General features: G+C 41.9%; 1 protein-coding gene across 6 annotated transcripts in view; it reads right to left on the bottom strand.

The window, feature by feature from the left end:
* Nucleotides 1-22,781, bottom strand: part of PARD3 (par-3 family cell polarity regulator) — a 547,141-nt gene that overhangs the window by 467,376 nt on the left and 56,984 nt on the right. For all 6 annotated transcript variants that reach the window (XM_077936774.1, XM_028749990.2, XM_028749991.2 and 3 more), the window contains exon 2: nucleotides 4,694-4,795. In XM_077936774.1, coding sequence (XP_077792900.1) covers nucleotides 4,694-4,795 — 102 coding nt within the window. The remainder of the gene's footprint in view (nucleotides 1-4,693; nucleotides 4,796-22,781) is intronic.

Genomic DNA, 22,781 nt, shown 5'->3' with positions numbered 1-22,781 from the left:
TTTAGCAACAGTAGCACAACAGACCACAAAGGGAGCTGTTACACCAATAAATGGGGAACATGTTTATTCTCCATTATAGTGCTTTGAAGTGTTCAAAGTGCTTCACATACATTATCTGGTTATAATTCTTATAACAACCCTGTAAAGTAGACGAGAACTATTATTCCCATATTACAGAGATTGTGGAGGGGGAGATAAAGCTGAGATAGGGTGAAGTCACATTTGCTTGTAACAGTATGACAGACTTTCTGGTTTATTGTGCTTTATTAAGAGTGACTGGTGTGCTTGTGCATGCCACCCAATCACCCATCACAATAAGCCAGAAAGTCTGGTTATCATCATATTCAAATTTGGCTAAGTTCTGAACAGTAGGCTATTTAAGATTTGAACTCCTTGACCCGAAGCACAAACCCCTAGCCCCTATGATGTACCAGCTCATTAAAAAAATCCATTTTAAAATTATTACCAGAGTCTTCTTTCAAGCATTAGAGAGGTAAAGGTTTATCAGGGTGAGGGGAGAGGGAGTGGTAACAAATAGCATAATAATTGCTGAAATAATTGCACATTATGGCAGGGAGGGACACACTCTGCCGTCAGTACCAGCCGCATACCAGCAAAATAATTCCTAAACAGGCCAGTACAAATCTGATATGGCTTTGCACTGATTTATGTTTACGCCAGCAGGAGAAAGCACACCATCTCCCTACTCTGCATATCCATATCTATTCAAATCATCACACTCACAGAGAAGGTAGAGAAAGGCTTGCTGCCTCACATTGCACAAGCACCTTCAAAGTCTTTCAGCATGTGCCAAATCAGGGAAGGTAGGTTTTTACATTATGTCACATCTCCTCATAGCTGCGCAGCCACCCAATGGACCTCTTGAGTCACTTCAACAGAAAATGGCAGCTGAGCAAGCCCAACTAAATGCTTTGCAATTCGGAGATGTACTCAATGTTAGTCATATGTAGGGCCCAGACGCTGCTGAAATTAAGAGACATAACTTAGATCCATTGCTTTCGACGTGTCTTCATTGAGTAGAATTCATTTGGCTAGAACCCTCCATCTATAATGGAGATTTTCCATCAAATTATAAAGGATTTTTTTTTTTAAATGGCATTAAGAAGCTACCCGCGAACCTTCTTTTAAGGCAGCAAACTGTACAGGCGAGTCACCTGTTTCGGTTTAGAATATCAGAAGTTTCACATTTAAAGTTCTTTAATAATTTGTCAATTTGCCACAGAATGTCACATCTTGCCCTCAGATACCATCCCAGGGACGGGGGGACCTGCCTGACGTCTTCCAGAATGAAGGCTGAAGTCACATCCACACCATATATTTAAAGAACATGGCTTCCCCAAAGAATCATCGTTATTGTAGTTTTCACCTCACTGAGCTACTATTCCCAGTACCCTTAAAAAAACTACAGTGCTCTCCCATCTATTATCTAACAATTTAGTTCCTCCCTCATAGATCTTTGTTTAACATTGATAGCAATATTGGCCCCTAGAATGCTGTATTGCTTTTTGCATGAAAACATGCACCACTTTTTCCAGAGTTTGAGAAGCTTTTTCTTTTTCCTTGCTTGGGAAAGCACTTCTACTTTTTAAAGGAAGTGCTCTTGCCTATTACGGCTTCCCTGATTGTGCTAGTCAACCACAAGGCCATCTTCTTGGCCTGACTTCCTCATCTGCGGTATACATTTTACCCGAGCTTCCTCCGTTATCTTGGTTTTGAATAAACTCCAAGAGACTCTTGAAGTGATGCTGAGTACAATTCTTGTACACAGTTTTCAAGCTCATTTATTCAGAGTTATAACCTTTCTTTTAAGATTTCTTTCACCAGTACACACAAACCACTCATAGGAACTCAAGAAGCTGCCTTACGCTGAATCGGGTCATTGGGCCCATCAAGCTCTGTATTGCCTACACAATGACAGGAAGTGGCTCTCTAGGGTCTCAATTGACTAATTGTAGATACTACAGATTGAACCTGGGTCTTCCTACATGCATTGCAGGTGCTCTACCAATTAGTTAAAGCCCCTCCACCATGTCAGCACAATGTCTAAGATGCCTGTGCAAGCTACTTTGCCACAGATTTTGGGGGGAGAGGGGGCATTTTGTTCAACCACATCCTTAACTTACTCTTTCATAGTTATTCTTTTTACAGTTCAGACATGCATGTAGCAATAGAAACACTAATTTTAAACACTGTTGAAAGAATAACATTGTTTTAAAACACACACCAACCCTTTAGGAAAATGTAACTTTTCTGTATCTCTCTACAACAGAAAGAGACAACTATTAGGAAATGTTTGCACTGTACAAAGATCAACTACGCTTTGCCTGATCTGGAAACGCAAAAGCAAATCTGAATTCAATGAGCAACTGATCGTCAAGGAGTCTGACCTTCCAGAAAGGCCCTCAAAAGGTTATGCTAGTGTGGATATGACATAAAACCAATATAAAAACATTTCTAGAGTTTAGTGCCATAAAACTTTCTGCAGCTCATGGAAGAATAGCCGAGGGCCTATGATGGCACAAGGGCTAGAGAAAATCCAATACCTCACAACCAGGTCCTAGACTATCAGGTGGAATTCACTTCTAGACATACTGAAGTTCATGGACATGGCTTAGGTTCATTTATTTCAATGGGTCTACTCTGAGTAGAACTTAATTCAACACAAGAACCTGTGACCAGCTTACAAAATGTTATAAGGAAATGAAAATTTGGCTTTGTTCATACAAAGACAGACTGGAGGTTATAGTGTTTTGTTCCTTACTAGAATGAATGCATAGCCCATCTTTTTCCAAAGGAAGGTTCAAGATTATGCTAGGCATATGTGGGTCTCTCTCCTTTCTAATCTGCTTTAGCTTTCTCATAGATCTTAGTGGGCTGTCATTATCAACTCCCCCACCATACACTGAAAACAACTGCAGCAAAATAACAGGACCAGGTATCAGGAGCTGTGACCAGAGACCTCTGCGCCTTCTCCAGCTTACTCTATTCACCAGAAGACAACCAAAAACCATTCTGAGCTGATCATAAGAGAATCGAAAGGCATTCTGAGTTGAACATAAAGACAGCAAGAAACCATTCTGAGCTAAGCATTCCCCTTTATGGGGGTGGGGGTGGGGAAACAAGGAGCCCCTGCACATTTAGGACTGCAACTTGTATGTGCAGTAGCCTTTAAACAGATCCTCAAAAGCACATGTTCAAATACCCCGCCTGAGAGCGTGCCATGCCAGAGGACACAATACCAAGTTGACTGAGCTATAAATAGAGAAGGTTTAACAATGTACAATGAAAACCATTCACGACAAGGGGAATGAATGGCTAAGCATCAGAAGCCAGCTACACTCCAAGTGGGTGTAGAAAGGTATGCCGTTGGCAAACACTATGGGCAGAAGCATTTGGCAGAAACAAGCAAGGAGACTCAAATGACCAATTCAAGGCAATCCAGCAGTTCTACAACCACTGTGAGTGATTACAACATCCCCATGAATACAGGGCCAACAACTTGAGAGACTGTCAACACAAGAAAGGGAAGAGAACTTGGGAGAACGAGGAGTGGGGGTGGGGGGAGATCATCTTCAGTTGTCGGACAGGTATCTCACCCGCTGACACAGACACAATAGCATTTACTATTGTAATACAGTAATGAGGTTGCCTGTTTAATGCAGCAGTCAAGAGCTGTGAGCCATAAACTGTTGACATAAAAACACCCACGCACAGTGTCAGGATTAAAAGTTGTCCTAGAAGAACAAAACCTCAAATATGCTCAAGTCTTTGGGATACCATGAGCGATGACAAGTTACCTTTAAAAATGTAAAAGCCACACGGTAAAATGAAGGGGGGGAAAAGAATTTACATGCATTCATGTCATCTTAAGAGAGTTCTGCCTGTAGAGTCTTTTCAGAAGACCCCCCCCCCCTTTTGGAAGTTTAAACCACCTCATTACAGAAAGGACTGACAAATGGAGGCCTCACAGCCAATTCTACCCACTAGATATGTCATCTGACTTCTCACATCCCCTCCCAATGGCTGTCTTGGAGTCAAGAGAGGTGTGTGGAGGGAGTGGCTGGCTGTATCAATGAGACTTGCTTTCAGTCCACTTTGAGGTATGAGAAAGGGCCTCCACCTTTTTCTAGTAAAACCAGATACTGACCAGGGCCACATTCCTGTTAAAGGAGGAGATACATTCCACAGGGTCTTTAGGACTGTTATGCCTTTAAAAAGATCTTAACACGCAACACTCTCATGTTTCAACTAAGTATACTTTCTTGTTTAATTTAATTCTTGCCTTCAAATTATTTGAGTGCGCTACGGTGACAATACTGGAAATTTTTGTTTGTCTCCCACAGTCTATCCCAGCTTTCCGCAACCTTGGGCCCCCAGATGGGGGTGGATGGCAACTCCCATTCCTGAACATTGACCATGCTGCCTGGGGACTATGAGGTTTGTGGTCATACACCATCTGATGACCCAAGGCTCACTCTGATTTGCAATTAGAACAAGCACTGGCATAAATATGTGAAATGATTTATTTCATATCCCAAAATTATTTGTTCAAACCTTGCAAAATGCCCTTTCTATCCCATCGTTCCTTTTGTACTCTAGCTATACAGTGAATACCATTAGTGAAAGCTTCTGGGTGCTTATATAGAACAATCTTCCAAGCATTTATACTCACTCTGTCTTTATCGTCAGCGACGTCACAGAGAATGTCATCACGGTCAAGGATTCCCCCATCACCATGTTCCAGACGATGCACCTGTATCCAGTAGTTTGGATCCTGCAAACCAAAAAAAGCATAATAAACAAGAAATTATTCCACGGTTGGTAACTCCACAACTACGGCCTGTTTGAAAGTGTCCCCTCCTCACACACTCAAAATCTCTCTGCCAATGAAAAACCAAATGTCAGCTTGCCCTCTATGTATTCAGACTATTGATCCATCTAAATCAGCACCATATTAGTTTGTTTGTTTGTTTGTTTGTTCTGTTTGGCCCAAAGTGGAATAATATAATATAAAAGAATGATACAGGAAGTGCAATGAATACAGCAAGGCAATATGAAATAGCAAAATCATCAAATACTTCACATTTGTGACCTTCATTCATGCTCTCACCACAGATACAACTCCCCAGCAATCCATCTCTCACTTGGAAGCCAGGTTAACTCACAGCCCGCCCACCTTGGCTGCTCCAATCTCTCACCCAGGAGTGAAGCCATCCACAACAATCACTGATGGGGGTGTGCCCTCACCCTCATTGCAACCCACAAATAGCTTTGTTCCCTGGAAATGAGCCACAGCTAAGTCCTTATGGTTCATGGGCAGGGCTAGCTGATCCAATCCTCTGACTCCAACAGGCCACTGTTCCACAGGTGCAGCATAAAAGCTTCAATGGATGTCCATGAATTCTAGTGTTATGGGGGGGGGGACTTTTCACTATCCACCTTCTCCATGCCATGCAAGAATGACGTTTATAAACGTTTATAAACGTCTATCAAGTTTAGACTTTTTCTCTAAACTAAAAAGTCTGAAACACTGCAGCCTTTCTTCACTGCAACTCCATCCCCTTGATCATTTTGGTTGATGTTTTCTGAACCATTTCTAACTCAACAATACTCACCAACTAGATGGTGGGAACCAGCACGAAGAAATCTCACACAAATGACTCTCTTATAGTCACATATAAACACTCATTTTGGAGTGCAGCCAAGGATAGGGAGTTTGAAGTCAATGCAGACTGACAGGTAGCTATCAGAAGAGGTTAAAATGGAGAGTTGCAAGGTCTTAGCTGCTGGACTAAGTCAGAAAAAGAACCGTACATAGGAGACACATTTCTCAATCAACCAAGCAAGTTAGAACATGACTGGAGAAACAGCAAAGAGACAGGAGATTCAGTAATCTCTTCTAGACTAGAGATGACCAGAGCATGGACAAGGAATGTAGAGTAGACAGAGACCCAAGTCTTCACTCTGGTTTGCAGTTCATTTATTACAAGTGTGCTTTGTTTACCCTAGATGAATCAGATTGCAAACTCTGTCATGGAGAGAGCAGGTGGTACTGAGCCAAGGGCATTGTTAGACTATAGCAAATAAGCAACTAAAACATTCTTGAACGGTTAATCACAAACCTGTTGTGCTTGGAGCCAATATTAGGACATGCCCTGCACAGCTTTCCACTGATCTGCATCAGGGATAGGCAGAATTTGTTTTGGTTTAAGACAGAAGAAGCTTTTGAACTCGTTCGGTCAACTAAGGTTCCAGGAGGCCTAATCTTGAAGCATATGAATCCAGGAATGTTCCTATATAGCTGCAATGGGAGGGGTATAATTAATCTTCAGCTTTCATGGCAACAGTTTTCGTACAAGCTGTGTGCCAACTATCTATTTGTTTGCTAGTTTTATATTGCTTGACAGTCAGATTGCAACCGTGACAGTTAAGCTACAAACTCCGCTGGTATGTATGGTAGTACGTTAAGTTGGAAAGAAGTTCCATTCATTTCCAGGGGATGATAATAAAATAATAATAATAATAATAATAATAATAATAATAATAATAATAATAATAATAATAATAATAGCATATTATTTATACCCCGCCCATCTGGCTGGGCTTCCCCAGCCACTCTGGGCGGCTTCCAACAAAACATTAAAATACAGTAATGCATCAAACATTAAAAGCTTCCCTAAACAGGCCTGCCTTCAGATGTCTTCTAAAAGTCTGGGAGTTGTTGTTCTCTTTGACATCTGATGGAAGGGTATTCCACAGGGCAGGTGCCACTACCGAGAAGGCCCTCTGTCTGGTTCCCTGTAACTTGGCTTCTCGCAGTGAGGGAACCGCCAGAAGGCCTTTGGCGCTGGACCTCAGTGTCAGGGCAGAACGATGGGGGCGGAGACGCTCCTTCAGGTATACTGGACCGAGGCTGTTTAGGGCTTTAAAGGTCAGCACCAACACTTTGAATTGTGCTTGGAAATGTACTGGGAGCCAATGTAGGTGTTATGTGGTCTCGGCAGCCGCTCCCAGTCACCAGCCTAGCTCCCGCGTTCTGGATTAGTTGTAGTTTCTGGGTCACCTTCAAAGGTAGCCCCACACAGAGCGCATTGCAGTAGTCCAAGCGAGAGATAACCAGAGCATGCACCACTCTGGCGAGACAGTCCGTGGGCAGAAAGGGTCTCAGCCTACATACCAGATGGAGCTGATAAACAAATGCCTGGACACAGAACTGACCTGCACCTCCATGGACAGCTGCAAGTCCACAATGACTCCCAGGCTGCGCACCTGGCCCTTCAGGGACACAGTTACCCCATCCAGGACCAGGGAGTCCTCCACACCTGCCCACCTCCTGCCACCCAAAAACAGTACTTCTGTCTTGTCAGGATTCAACCTCAATCTTAATTCCTATTAAGATTTGTTGAAGATTGATGCTTGAAAGCTGTTAGAATAATTTCATCTTTTTTCCCCCATTCCATGCTCAAAAGTTTCCAAACATGTTGTCACAGTCACAACCTTTTATTTGTAACTCTTCCATTCCCTGCTTCCCAATGATACATAGGAACAAAGGAAGCCATCTTATATTGAGTCAGACTATTGGTCCAAACTAGCTCAGTACTGTCAACATGGACTGGCAGCACCCTTCCAGAATTTCAGACAGGAGACATTTCGGCCTTGTATGCAGATACCTTGGCTTGATCTTGAGGCTTTTTGTATGATGTAAAGCATGTGCAAGTTGGATGCTTAATTTGCATGCCATGGATCACCATTTCCCGTGGTTCTATTCCCTCCTCTGCCCTTTCAGGTCACTGAAATTTAATAGTGGTAACTTATGCATGTAATGTTAGTCAAGCACAGCATTCTGCAAAAGTGGGAAGTCACCAGGTCCCCTGAGGTGGATAAATGAGTAGAAGAACTCTTAGTTCTTGTAGATCATCAACAAATAGGCAATATATAAAACGAGGGGTGGAAGTTACATTTCAAAATATCTAGCAGAACCTATACAGAACCTATGCAGCAGACTAAAACAGTTTTCTGCCTCGTTGGCATTATTCTGTTCCACACCACTCTGAAGAGTCAATGCACACACTTTTAAAATATGAGAAGCTAACCTTTGTTCTTAAGCATACACCAACCAGGAGTGTGAATGATGACAACCAGATGTTTGAAAATATAATTGTACAGGTACACCTGTTAAAAACTGCATTCTTATTAAGTGTACATTTGGTGGCAACCCCAAGTTCTACATAATAAATGAGATATAGAGTTAACCAGGGTTTAAAGGAACTGTTGAAAGGAAGTGTGAAAACTGCTGGAGGAAAATATATCCCAAATAATTATTAGGTCAGTTATGTTGCTGCCAGCATAGCACAGAAAAAAAATATTGACAAGGCTCCTCTTTAATGGAAGTCACTAAAGTTTCCTGTATTTTCTCCTTCCTTTCTTTTTTCATCAAAATCTACATACTGGGTGTTTTCATGTTCTTGCCCTGCCCATTGCTTTGCTGCTACACTCCCTCTGCTGTTTGAAAACAACATCCTGCAAGCTACTTCTCAAGCTACGTGGTACTAAGTGCATACTTTCCCCACCCAGTCACATCACTGTTGGCAGCACAACTAGCAGAGGGAGGGAGGACACACTTTGATTTCATGCTCAGAAAGAAAACCCATTAGAAAGCAAAACTATCTTATTTTAATCTCATTAGCCATGACATGGTTGTGCTGCTCCTTCATAGTTCATACATTGCACAAAAGTTTATATTTATAGAAGCTTTGCTAATTCCACCTACGGGCAGGAAGGTTTTGAACAAAAACAGCACCATGTGTGCATGTGGTTTATGCATATATGTAGCACAATTAGGTGACATCTTGATAGTGGTGCATGAAATAAAAATAACCAGTCAACATAAGGATTTGCAAATATAATTTTATCATATACATTTGTTTTAAAACTGGTGTGTGTGTGTGTGTGTGTGTGTGTGTGTGTGTGTGTGAGAGAGAGAGAGAGAGGGGGGGAGTGCATGTGTCTATACTTCAACATTTGGTTTTTTCGGTATTTTTAAAATGAATACATCATATTGTTTTATGTAAACTGCTAATCTTTGTTGATTAAGCAGTATATAAATCTTGTTAAATAAAACTTAGATGACTTCTAGCCTCTTATCTAACTACCAAATGACAACCTCATTTTTTAGTATCCACAAAGTATAAGTACGCACGACATGTTTTTGTTGAACAAAAAGTCTAGCAGCACAGAGACTGACAGTTTTATTGTGGCATAAACTGTTTCATGGACTACAGTCCACTTCTAGTTGAGAAAACTCATGACTAGAAAAGCACTGCCTAGTTCTAGTCACAAGGATTGAGGCGTGGAGATGTCATGCAGTGGCACAAGACCTACTCAGCATGCCGAAGCTCCATATTTGAAAGTCTCTGGAAACTGAATTTGCCTTTTGATTGTCCCTAACAGTGCATTTGCCCTAAGTTCTCCATCCAATTTGTGAAAGTGCCATAACTCCTGCAAATATAATGTCCCAAGTTGAATTCCCGGCATCTCCAGGTAGGGCTGGGAGAGAATCCTGCCTGAAATCTTGGGAGAGTCACTGTCAGTTAGCATAGACAGTACTAAGCTAGGTAGACCAGTGGCTCGGACACAATGTAAGTCAGCTTCCTCTATTTCTAACTCTGGCTCCAGTACAGTAAGGCTGAGATGCACACGCCAGCTTCCTCCATGCCCAGCTGCCTATGGTGACAATGGAGCTGATATTAAAAGATTACTAGCAAACACAACTTTTTCTGCAACATCAGTTCCTGCTTTACCCCATTACACAGCAATCAAATATTAGGAAGATCAGAAAGAAAAGCAAGACAGGAATCTCCAGTTGGGTGAACTTCAATGTCACCATCAAACTTGGGAGTGACATGCAAAAAGTGATTATTATTCTGTTTTACAATATACCTCAACTGCTACAAGAAAGTCCTAAATACTCCATAAGCATAATGAAAATACTGGCAGAGAAATAGAGGTGAGGACCACAACAAGGTGGTATTTGCACTTTCAGCAAGGCATTCAGTTATTTGTTGATATCTACTAGAGAACCTGCATAGCTTTGCAGTATTGTCTTGCACCAGCACACTTGTAGATATGAACAAGTAGTGTTGGCTGAAAGGTTAAACCAGGTGCCATGACAGAGGTACACCAATTCCCCTTTCCTTGGACATAGCCACTGATCAGAGGATGAAAATGCAGAATCCTCAAATCACAAACCACAATTATCCTTCTGGAAAACAGGTAGTAATGCTGACTAACTAACAGCATTTTATCCCCTGCTGGAAGATCTTCCATATGCCACCCTCCAGATGTTGTAGACTACAACTTCCTTCATCCCTTCATGCAGGCTGGGGCTTGAGGGGAAGCTAGTCCACTGAAGTGCCAGACTGGGAAAGAGTGAAGTACTGTGTGGGCAGCACTTTGAACCTAACACTTGATTCTTATCAGTGCAACACTTGAAACCTATCTTCAAAAGAAGCCTAACATTTATATGTGTCCTTATTAAAACCTGCATTGCTCTCAAACAGCTTACGAATTTGTAACAGGCATTGTTGCCTTCGTGAAAGAATCTTAGAAAAGGAGACGGGCTCTATTTCTATTTCACAACCACAACCATAAAAAAATCCCTACATGCCATTCTCCAGCAGCTGGAGGCAAGCCTCTTGCGACTCTTCCTGTTCAGCAAAGGTATTACATAAAACAGTAGGTCAGCAAGACTAGAGAAGGCAAGGAACATCCTAAACTAGTTTGACAGCAGCTTCTATTACTGTAGGATCTCGTAAGTAGGTATAAAAATACAGTGGTACCTCGGGTTAAGTACTTAATTCGTTCTGGAGGTCCGTTCTTAACCTGAAACTCTTCTTAACCTGAAGCACCACTTTAGCTAATGGGGCCTCCCACTGCTGCTGTGCTGCTGGAGCACAATTTCTGTTCTCATCCTGAAGCAAAGTTCTTAACCCGAGGTACTATTTCAGGGTTAGCGGAGTCTGTAACCTGAAGCGTATGTAACCCGAGGTACCACTGTAATATCAATTTTCTGGCATTCAACAGCTGTCTAGTGATGAAAAATGTTCTTATTTTCTCTTTCAAAGCAATAGCCTTATTCTTCCACCAAATCCTCCACTGCCAATGATTTTCAAACTTTCGCTCATACTTAAGAACAACATTGTAAGGTATAAATATATCGACAATGCAGCTAGGTAAATCAGCTGGGGCAAGATTCAGAATGAGTGGACGGGGAAGCTTCCTAATTCATAGCTCAGTCTTTAGATATGCAAGCATAATGTGGGAATGCAGATCTACTTCAGAATATGCAGTTCTTCCACTCAAGTTAAAGGCACATTAACCTAACAGAAAAGTGGGGAACCATTGGCCCTCCAGATGTTGCCGAGCCACAACTTGTAGGGTCTGAGCTGACAGTGAAAGGTAAATTCCCTACTAGGGATCATTGAATAATAAACTGAAAAAAGAACTGCCAATATCATAATACCATTATACAAATTATGGTGCTCCCACAAATGGAATATTGTTGAAAGTTCTGATCACCTTCCTTCAAAAAGTGTATGGTAAAAGTGGAAAGGGTGCAGAAAAGGGCAACCAATAATATCAAGGGGATGGAATGACTTCCTTGTGAAAGGCTGTTTAGAGAAAAGTCAAACATGATAGAAGTTTATTACACTATGCATGCATGGAGAAAGTGGACAGAAATGTTTCTTTCTCACTCTCTCATAACACTAGAACTCATGGACAGCTGAATGGAAGAAGATTCAGGACAAATAAAGGAAAGTACTTCTTCATGCAGTGCAGAGTTGAACTATGGAACTCACTTCCACAGGAGGCAGTGATGGCCACCAACTTGCGTGGCTTTAAAAGAGGTCTGGTTATCAGTCACTACTAGCCATGATAGCTATGCTCTGCCTCCACCTTCAGAGGCAGTGATGCTGCTGAATACCAGCTTCTGGAATCTACAGGAAGTGAGAGTACTCTTGGGCTCAGTTCTTGTTTGAGGGTTTCCCACAAGGCATCTGGACGGCCTCTGTGGGAATAGGATGCTGGACTGGATGGGCCATTGGCCTGATCCAACAAGTGCATCTGATGTTCTTAATTTCCATGAATCCTAGCAAGCACGGACAAAGGCCAGTGTCAGTGGGACTTGTAGCTGAGCAACATCTGGAGGGCCAAAGGTTCGCCACACCTGACCTCATAGTCTAAACCTCCAAATGAGGGGCCACGAATGGAGTGTCCTCCAGATGGTTTGGACTGCAACTCCAGTCAGCCCCAACCAGCATGGCCAATAGTCAGGGATTATGGGAACTGTAGTCCAACAGCATCAGGAAGCCACCACGTTGGCTATCCTTGCTCTAAATGTTACATTTTCAATAACTTTTGGATGAGGCTATAAGTATAATGCATATGCACCTGTAAGACGATGCATACTTTTTAACCTGATATATTGGGAAGTTATAATTATAAGATCTATATCCACTGCTTTATATTCAGCTTACACAGTGTGTAAGAAGACTGGCCAGTTTATCAGGAAACTGCATAAAACAGCACAACAATATGATCACTTAGCTACACCCCACAAGTAAAAACAAGTGAAGTCTCTTATTTCCTGCTTACACCCAGCTACATTTTTCCCTTTGATGACATTCTGAAACTGACTTAAAGTATTTCACAACTGACAGACTAAAGCAATGCACTTATCTATGGACTTCAAGGAAGCCAAGTTTACACCTAAAGGTTGTAAACATTTTACAGGTTTATGGCATGCTCCTCAGAGATTGCTACGAAATAAATGTTTTGCTACCTATACAGAAATAATCTCATCCCCAACACAAATACTGCAGGTCAACTACTCAATGACTTCAAGAAATGTAGAAGTAAAACTAAAAACATTTCAAGGAAATTCATTCAAACACAAAGCCAACCTGGCTATAAAACTTCCTCACTTGATGGTAAAAGAGAAATGTAAAGACCCATGGTCTTCATACCCATAAAATAATGTGTGACTTTGGTTTGCTGTTCTTCACCATGGCTAAGTGTTGCATCTAAATATGGAAACCATGATCAAGGACTGAAAAAATCCAAGGTGGAAACTGCTGCTTGGAGTGAGTTTGCATTAACTGTGGTTAAGCAACATGTCTGCACCATGCAAGCCACATCAAAGGCACTTTTTGCCACTTCTCCAGCCTGTTTCAAGATAGCAAACACATGTCATTGGTGTCTCCCAACACAAGCACTGCTTAGTGCAGTAAGCTAAATCATAGCTTTGCTGTATGGTCTGATTCATATATAAAGTTAAACAACAGTTTAGACATGCGGGCCTCAGGATTTTGAGGGGAAGGGAGAAGAAGAACACAAAAGCTTGAAGCTCCCTATCACTCATAGTGCTTAACTGTGGTTTAGCACTGTGTGTGAACACAGCCTTTCTCTGATTAAGGCAACAAACCATGAACAGCACTAATCATGGTCATGTGCTCTTGATTTCACCAAGCAATCCTGAGGAAATGATAGCATTAAATAATAAAACAGATATTGCAGTATTCTTCTGTTAACAATAAAAATGAAACAGAATCTTCCTCTTGTCTCTGAAAACAGAAACAAATACAGAGAGTGGTATCCAACACTAGTTAGAGTTGACCCCCTTGAAATCAGCAGACTTCAGTAACCATTTCAAATGGGTCTAATCTGAAAATGACTTAGCTGGATATCACCTGAAAGCCTCTTCTTTACAATGGAGTATCATATGACAAGGCACAGCCAAGCTATAGCTCTTTGGGAATATTTTAATTCAACACTATGTCATCTAACCTTCTCCGACAGGATAAAGGTAAAGGTAAAGGTACCCCTGCCCATACAGGCCAGTCGTGTCCGACTCTGGGGTTGTGCGCCCATCTCACTTAAGAGGCCGGGGGCCAGTGCTGTCCGAAGACACTTCCGGGTCACGTGGCCAGCGTGACAAGCTGCATCTGGCGAGCCAGCGCATCACACGGAAACGCCGTTTACCTTCCCGCTAATAAGCGGTCCCTATTTATCTACTTGCACCCGGGTGTGCTTTCGAACTGCTAGGTTGGCAGGCACTGGGACCGAACGACAGGAGCGCACCCCGTCGCGGGGATTCGAACCGCTGACCTGACGATCGGCAAGTCCTAGGCGCTGAGGTTTTACCCACAGCGCCACCCGCGTCCCTCTCCGACAGGATAAACTTCAGCAAATCTTAATGCTCAGAAGAAAAGATTCCTAAAACTTCCCAAGCAGTTTTTTTTCAGACACTGTAAACTTTAAAAAGCCCTGCTTCTTTGTGTATGCCTAAATGTTAGTAACAAGGATTTATATCTTTATGATCACAGTGTCAACATCACAAACACAAAGGATTTCACAGTACATTTGTGTAAGGCTAATATGTTTCAAAAGGTCCCTACAGGAAGGCCAGCAGAGAGCACTGTTTGAACAGAGCTAAAGTAATAGCTTATACTTAAAAGATTGCAACAGTTCTAATGTGAGCAGCAACAACTCAGCATATGGAACTCTGAATCAGCAGCTCGAAACACTTCAGGCGTCCTGAATTAAAATCCCCTAATGTTTATTAGTTGTTTTCCTTTTTTTATTGAAGGGAATCTAAGGGATGGGAATCTATAGATTACACAGGAAAAAATGTGCTTTCCAGTGTGTAAGACCTCAGACTGCAGGTAGGAGACTCATAAGAAACTTCCTGTGTGTAGAAAATATTCTCAACAAAGCGAAAACTTTACCAAAGTCCCTTTCATCCCAGTGCTCAGACAGTACACTCAGGGAGCTTCTTCTGTGGGGGAAATATTTAAAATGTGATACATACATCCCCATCTGCAATCTGAAGTGGTACAGTCCATGAATCTACCATCCTTGCCAGCTACATCAATCTGTGTAATAGGGCTGAACAGCTCTTAAGCTGCACTGAAATCAAACCAAATCTAAGCACACATTTTATTAATAAACTATTTTTATCCTGCCTTTCTGTCCTGCAAAGAATATATACAGTAAATAGAAAGCAAGACATAGAGCAACAAAATCAGCAGCAAATGACAAGAACAGCGCTGCAAAGGAATGTACAGATAAGGATGAGATAAGCAAGTGATTCTGTAAATCAAAAGCATGACAAAACCAGATGGTCATTGCTAGATATCAGACCAATATGCCATCAAAATGGGGGTCAAACAAGCTTTCTTGGGTGAGAATTCCTGTGGGAGTGAATTCCATAGTTTAACTATGCACTGTGGAAAGAAGCACTTTGTTTTATCTGTCTTGAATTGGGAATGTATCCTGATTCCTGAACTACTTGTAAGAGTTGATCAGATTAGTCAGATAAGGCCACCAGCAACTACCTCCATCCCAGTTGCTGGGAATTGCTAGTTGCTGTTGCACTTGGGCTCTGTTTGCAGGCTTCCCATGAGCATCTGACTGGCCACTATGAGAACGGAATGCTGCACTAGATGGCCTTTGGATCATTCAGCAGGGTTCTTACATAAATGTTCTTATGTATTTGCACCCTCAGCCATTACATGGCCCACCACACTGAGGGCACTTATTTCTCAATAGCAAGGCATGCCTTTAGTAGTTGCTTTTAGCATGCCAGGAGTGGGCAGTCAGTAAGGAACCACAGAAAAGAAATACCAGTGGAAGAACCGTTGAAAAGGATGAATGAATGTAGGAATGTAGGAAATGGGCCCTATACTGCATATAACACCAATGTCTCACAACAAATGTAACTGATCTGTAGCAAACACAACCTGAAGAAAGAGAGGGTGCATGCGCTTTTGTAAATGAGGAAAATGTTTCATATATATTTTTTAAATATATTGCTATAATAGCCCATTTACCTAGGTGGTCATTGCACTTGGGGTACTGAGCATAAGAGGCTAGGCTTGAGCTGGGGGGAAAACCCCGTGATATGCTTCCCAGAGGCCTGGATTTATGAAAGGGTGAGAAATCTGCTCTGTATCTTCTGCCCTGATTTTAAGTCATTTGGAACATAATGTTGGAGGACCTGGAATTATAACGAGTGCAAAGGGAGGAGGGAATCCAATATATCCATTTTCCTCTCTTAAAAAAAGCAAGCATCCCCTTTTGTTAATTTGCTAATAATCATATTTTTCCATGCATGCTTCTGTCGTGCTCAAAGGAACAGCCAAAGCAAGCTTTTGGGTTGTTTGCTGAGGTGGGAAAAGACACAGCTTTTATTGTACAAGTTGGATTCCTATTACTTTCTTCAGTCCAACAACCCAGAAACAACAAACACTAGACTAGAGGTTGGATTACATCTCATTCAGAATGCCTTCCAGGATTTCGGTTAGAGAAATGTAATCAAGCAACTAACTAACAAAAACTCAGCAGCTGGGAGACTTTTGGGGGTGGGGGGAAACAGCAGATTCAGAGTAATCATGTTACAGTGCTTTCTGTGAGGTTTCTCAATGGAGTCCCAAACCTACAAGGTGACAAAATAAGGCTGAATGGGTTTGCAATATAATGTGTAATGTGTGTTCTTTGTTTGCAGGAGGGGAGAGGAGCACACTGTTAGCAGTAACTGCTTCCCAACTCACAAGCAAAAATTACTGTGTGGCAGCACAGCCCTAGTCAGCCCTCATATTGAAGATATTTGCAGACCATCCCTCATAAAATCTTATCCCATTATGGCTGCCACAGCAGCTACAACAAACACGCATGAAAAGTTTGCCCCCAAATATGCAAAACAGCCAACTGTAACTCCACCTAAGAATATGCAATTTGAAACAACCGTGTATCACTTTCCTATTCAGTCCTTGCTTCAACTTCAATTCCTTTCTTTCGCTGTTTCCCACGCTGAATTTTAGATTCTAAGCTCCTCACAGCAGGAACCTGTCCTCTTGTGTCTCAAAAAGCACCATGCACATGGGTGGTGTGTATCATTTTAAAAAGCAATAAAACATACCATAAAACAGCAGACTGGGAAAGTTTGAGGAACAGTTAAAATGAGGTCCTAAAATGACAGAGAGAATAAAAACATTTTAAACTGAACCCTAAAAAAATAGTAGCGTTAAGGTATCAATTGAGCCTCTTTTGAGAGAGCATTTATTTATTTTATTTACATTTACATTTACACGCTACTTTTCTCCCATCATGGAAACTTGAAGTCTTCCATCCACGCACTGATCAGACCGAGACCTGCTCAGCATCAGGAAGGTGGCAACCTCATGTGCCCTCAAACCATATCATGGGACCATATTCCATTGCCAGGTCACGAGAGATTAAAGAGGTCCTCACCTTCATCACCACTAGCCTCATCATCATCATATTATGTTGAAGATTATTAAATTTTTATATGAAGAGCCAAGCAATGCCTAGGAAAGACCAAAATCTCTCTGTGTATATCTCCTCAAATTATATATTGTTTTGTTACGTTTCCTCAGCAACGTAACGTTATCAGTATTTTTGTCCCTGGACTCCATCTACATTATTTAAGTGACTTTGCCAACACATATTAGATTCTTGAAGATAAATGGGGTTTTACAATTTTTCTTAAGGGCCAACAAGGCTTCCTTAATGGGTCAATTCTATAAACATGTGCTCGATAACTTAAAATATGTATCAGAGATCTGTGGCCCTCCAGAGGTTGTTGGACTCCAGGTCCATCAGTTCCAGCTAGCATGACCCAACGGTCAGGGATGATGGGAGCTCTAGTTCTGAAATGTCTGGAGGCTTATGGGTTCCCCATTCCTTTTCTACATCAATGAAAATTTATAAAAGCTGAAGAAATTAGCAACAGAAACTACATCTGACAGCAGGATCAAGCAGGAACCCCCGTGTCACAGCTCAAAAAGTGTTTGCTTCATTCCAGTAATCCCAAATTCTTCCACATAGTCATTTAGAACACTTTTCCAGGCAACAAATGACATCTGCACAGAAATGTAGCACTCTTGTGAATTAAAAAAGAAAGAAAGAAAGATAGCTGCTGAATACGAACAGGAATTTATGTGGCAGAACATTATGCTAATTCCTTCCTCCATGGAACATTTTCCAGCAATACTGATTTATTTTTTAATCTCTCAAATTACATTAAACTACCACCCCAATGCTCACGACAAAAATTAGTGCCTATTCATTTTCTGGTGCTGAACAACATGAATTGGTCATTAGCCCATTTTAGCTACTACCAGGCTAAAAGATACAGTCCCAAGCCACTCAATTGAAAATGACAGTCATGGTCAATTAACTAGCTGCTCTTGGATGTCGTTTTAATAGCAAAAAGCCACAATTCCAGCTGCTTAATTTCATTTGGCAAGCAAAGGCCACAAACTCTCACAGGCTAGCAACCAAGTGGCAAGTCTATTTATTCTCTAATTCTTTTCCTGGGGACAAGAAAATTCACTCTTCATGTTTCTGGCCCAATTACTTCTAGGGAGGGCAGACATCATCTGAGATGGTTCAGATGTAATGTCAAATGATGGTTTGGCATCAGCAGTGGCATAGTTCTACATCTTGGCTGAAGATTATGTAAACACAAAGTTTGGGGGAAAGACATAGACATGCTGACTACACATCTTGCCCAGTACCCTGCAATGAGAGTGTGCAGTGAGGAACATCTGGAACTATTTTTTAAAGACATGTCATACTTAACACTAGACAACATTCATTAATAGTTTTGGCTTGATTTATAGCAACTCTGTCTGTTTCATGCATGTAATTCTAGCTCTTAAACAAACAGTTTACATCTCTAAAGATGGTGAATGGGGCAAGGGAAATTGAGACTGGACTGACTTGAAATAAATCCATCTTATTTCCATTCAATGTCCCTCCCCCCAACTTCACAGCTACAGCTTAGTGGGAGGACGAGTCTTTGTTTGGATGACAAACTTAGGCCACATTCATGCCATACATTTAAAGCACTTTGGTACCACTTTAAACTGTCATGGCTTCCCACAAAGAAACCAACCACCTATCTTCTTGATCCTTGTCCATCCTGGCTCATAAAAGCGAGCCAGGAAGGGCTGGGGGATGGGCTCTGTGGGATGGTGAATGCTTCCCAGGCCTACTGAAAGAGGCGGTCATTAAACCGCTTCTTAAAAAAACATCTTTAGACCCGGCCAATATGGCCAACTATCACCCAGTCTCAAACCTACCATTCTTGGGCAAGGTGACTGAGCGGGTAGTTGCTGAACAACTCCAAGCATGCCTGGAGGATGCGGACCATTTGGATCCCTTCCAATTGGGATTCAGGCCTCATCATGGACTGAAACTGCCTTGATCACACTGGTCGATGATCTCCGGCAGGCTAGGGACAAAGGGGAGAGCTGTTTCCTAGTTCTGCTGGATCTCTCAGCGACCTTTGATACCATCAATCATGGCATGCTTCTGGACCATCGGGGGGGGCTGGGAGCTGGGGAGACCATTATACAGTGGTTCCGCTCCTTTCTCCTGGGCCATGGCCAGAAAGTGGTGTTGGGAGATGAGTGTTCAGCCCCCTGGACTCTCACTTGTGGAGTACCTCAGAGTTCTGTCCTCTCCCCCATGCTTTTTAATATTTATAGTAAGCTGCTGGGAGAGATCATCAGGGGGTTTGGGCTGGGTGTTCATCAATATGTGGATGATACCCAGCTCTACCTCTCTTTTAAATCAGAACCAGTGAAGACAGTGAAGGTCCTGTGTGAGTGCCTGGAGGCGGTTGGAGGATGGATGGCAGCTAACAGATTGAGGTCGAATTCTGACAAGACAGAAGTACTTTTCTTGGGGGACGGGGGGGGGCTGGTGTGAAGGACTCCCTGGTCTTGAATAGGGTAACTGTGCCCCTGAAGGACCAGGTGAGCAGCCTGGGAGTCATTTTGGACTCACAGCTGTCCATGGAGGCGCAGGTCAATTGTGTGTCCAGGGCAGTTGTCTACCAGCTTCATCTGGTACGCAGGCTGAGACCCTACCTGCCCATGGATTGTCTCGCCAGAAGGTGACTCGGAAACTGCAATTAATCCAGAATGTGGCAGCTAGACTGGTGACTAGGAGTGGCTGCCGAGACTGTATAACACCAGTCCTGAAATACCTACATTGGTTCCCAGTACGTTTCAGAGCACAATTCAAAGTGTTGGTGCTGACCTTTAAAGTCCTAAACGGCCTCAGTCCTGTATACCTGAAGGAGCGTCTCCACCCCCACCGTTCAGCCCAGACATTGAGATCTAGCGCCAAGGGCCTTTTGACGGTTCCCTCACTGTGAGAAGTGAGGTTCCAGGGAACCAGGCAGAGGGCCTTCTCGGTAGTGGCTCCTGCCCTGTGAAACGCCCTCCCATCAGATGTCAAGCAAATAAGCAACTATCTTACTTTTAAAAGACATATGAAGGAGCCCTGTTTAGGGAAGTTTTTAATGTTTAATGCTGTATTGTGTTTTTAATATTTGGTTGGGAGCCACCCAGAGTGGCTGGGGAAACCCAGCCAGATGTGCGGGGTATAAATAAATTTATTATTATTATTATTATTATTATTATTATAGCTGTAGTTTAAGGGTGTCAAGAGTTGTTAGAAGGGCTCTCTGAAGAGGGAATGGCTGTTATACCACTCTGACAACTGTAGCTTTGTGAGGGGAATAGGGCTTTCCATAGGTGGAAAGGTCACAATGGAGGGACAGTTATGGCATGGGGAGAAGTTAAATGGTACATTTCAGGGACTAAAATTATACCAGCCTGAATGGTTTTACTTTGCCTGCATGGTTTAAAATCAAACTATGTGAGCAAAGGAACAGGGCTTTGCAAGCACTGAAGATCAGCTGACTGGCTGCAAATCCCACTTCCTTTGCTTGTTCATTTAGACAGCTAGAGGACCAGACTCATGAGGAAGAAACAGCACATGAAAATGCACTTTAATGGTAACCATACAAGCTGAACAATCTGTATAGTAAAAGTCTGAATGGCAGCTTAATTCAGAACAACTAATCAGCTTAAGTGTTTGCATAGTGAGTCAAATGTTCGAGAAAGGGAGGCGGGGAGTCTTTTTCCACAATGGTTTCTAAGTTAAGAATTTTCAGCTCTGGAAAGAGAACTGCTGAAATCACATAAAAATACATTGGGTTAAAAATGCAGAAAGTGTAAAAAGAGTTGTCTGGGTTGCATAAGACCTGTAAAAACAAATGTAGTGATCCACTTTCTGACTCGCCTGAATCAAATTTCACACTGTTCTCTACTTAGTTAACCTTAAACATGTCTGGATGCCTCCAACTTTGCAAAATAACAAAACCTAAAAACTTGACAGCAGCCCTGTAGACTAACCGGTTTTAATAAAGGATTCTTTTCATTGAAACAGCAGGCAGATTGATGTGAGAAAGTCTTCCTAGCTCATGACAAAATCCCCCCTAACACAACTAGCTGCATGTAATAAAGAAGGGGGAGTGACTTGAAGTTTCACAATCAATCTGGAACAGGGGGGGAACTATTTTATTTTTGTAAATGTTGAAGATAGACATCTGGCCTTTTTCCTGATTTATTCAAAACCTCAAATCCTTTTGAATTTGGTAACTTTTGTGGTGCCACTGGTTGGTATGGCCTGTGGGGCGGCAACTTGGAACAGGGCCTCTTCTGTGGTGGCACCCCAGTTCTGGGACTCGCTCCCTGAGGAACTGAATTTGTTCACCACAAATTGATATCATTTAGACATACAATGAAAGTATACTTGATTGCTTGGGGTTTGGGGATATGAATCAGGCAACTGAGGGGTCTCAGCAGATTGGTAATCTGGTATTATGTATTTTAGAGATGAAATTTAACATGTTCTAAATTACTGTAACAATTGTACTTATTATGTTGTACATGCTCCTAATGAGAAGAAGGGCAGTATAACTAATATAAAAAATGAATGCAAGACCACACCCACACCATACATTTAAAGTGCTATTATACCATGTTAACTGTCATGGCTTCCCCCAAAGACTCCTGGGAACTGTAGCTTGTTAAGGTTGATGAGGGTTGTAAGGTTGCCCCTATTCCCCACAGAGAGCAACAAATACATGGTTTATTGAGATGGTTGTTGGAGTTTCAGTCTATGTTAAAAGCATACTTGTTCACTCAGGCCTCCCTTAACAGCTATTCACAGGCCTACGTACTGCTAAATATTGCGGATGCAAATAAATACTGCGGAAAGCTTTCAGAGATATTGCATTAGTTTCACAGTTTTATTGCTTCTTACTGTTATGAACTGCTTTGGATATTTTTAAAATAAAAGGTATATAAATATTTTAAACAAACAAAGAATAGTCGAAGTCAGCAACCGCTAACAACTACAGTACTATGAATTTGGTTCAAACAAAAACAACATCAACGGTATAAAACAAATGGGGTAACTACTAGAAGAAAACTCTCACATACATGGAGGACTAAAAGCTAGAGACTTGCTTCCACGCAGTTTCTTGACTGTAATGGATAGTAGCTATTTCCACTGCCGCAAAGGAACATAAAGCAGCAGCATCATTAAGCGAGCAAAATTCCCTACCGCTGTAGAGCCTGTAAAGCCAGTGCCTTTTATCCAACATCCATTGCCCATCCTTATAACTGTAAGAAAACCTAATAAAATTCTTAATTGAGTCTCAATAGGTTTTACTTACATAGACGGTGTTAAAAGGGGAAAAAAACTTTCAAGCAATTTGGCAAGGCAAGATGTTAGATGGCATTACCCATAATCTAAAGTGATCAAGTGCAGCTATTTGAGCATCTCCTTCTTTCAAGATTAAAAGGAATAATCAA

The sequence above is a fragment of the Podarcis muralis genome, chromosome 12 (assembly GCF_964188315.1).
Source record: "Podarcis muralis chromosome 12, rPodMur119.hap1.1, whole genome shotgun sequence".
Taxonomy (NCBI): domain Eukaryota; kingdom Metazoa; phylum Chordata; class Lepidosauria; order Squamata; family Lacertidae; genus Podarcis; species Podarcis muralis.
This window is presented reverse-complemented; position numbering and strand designations above follow the sequence as displayed.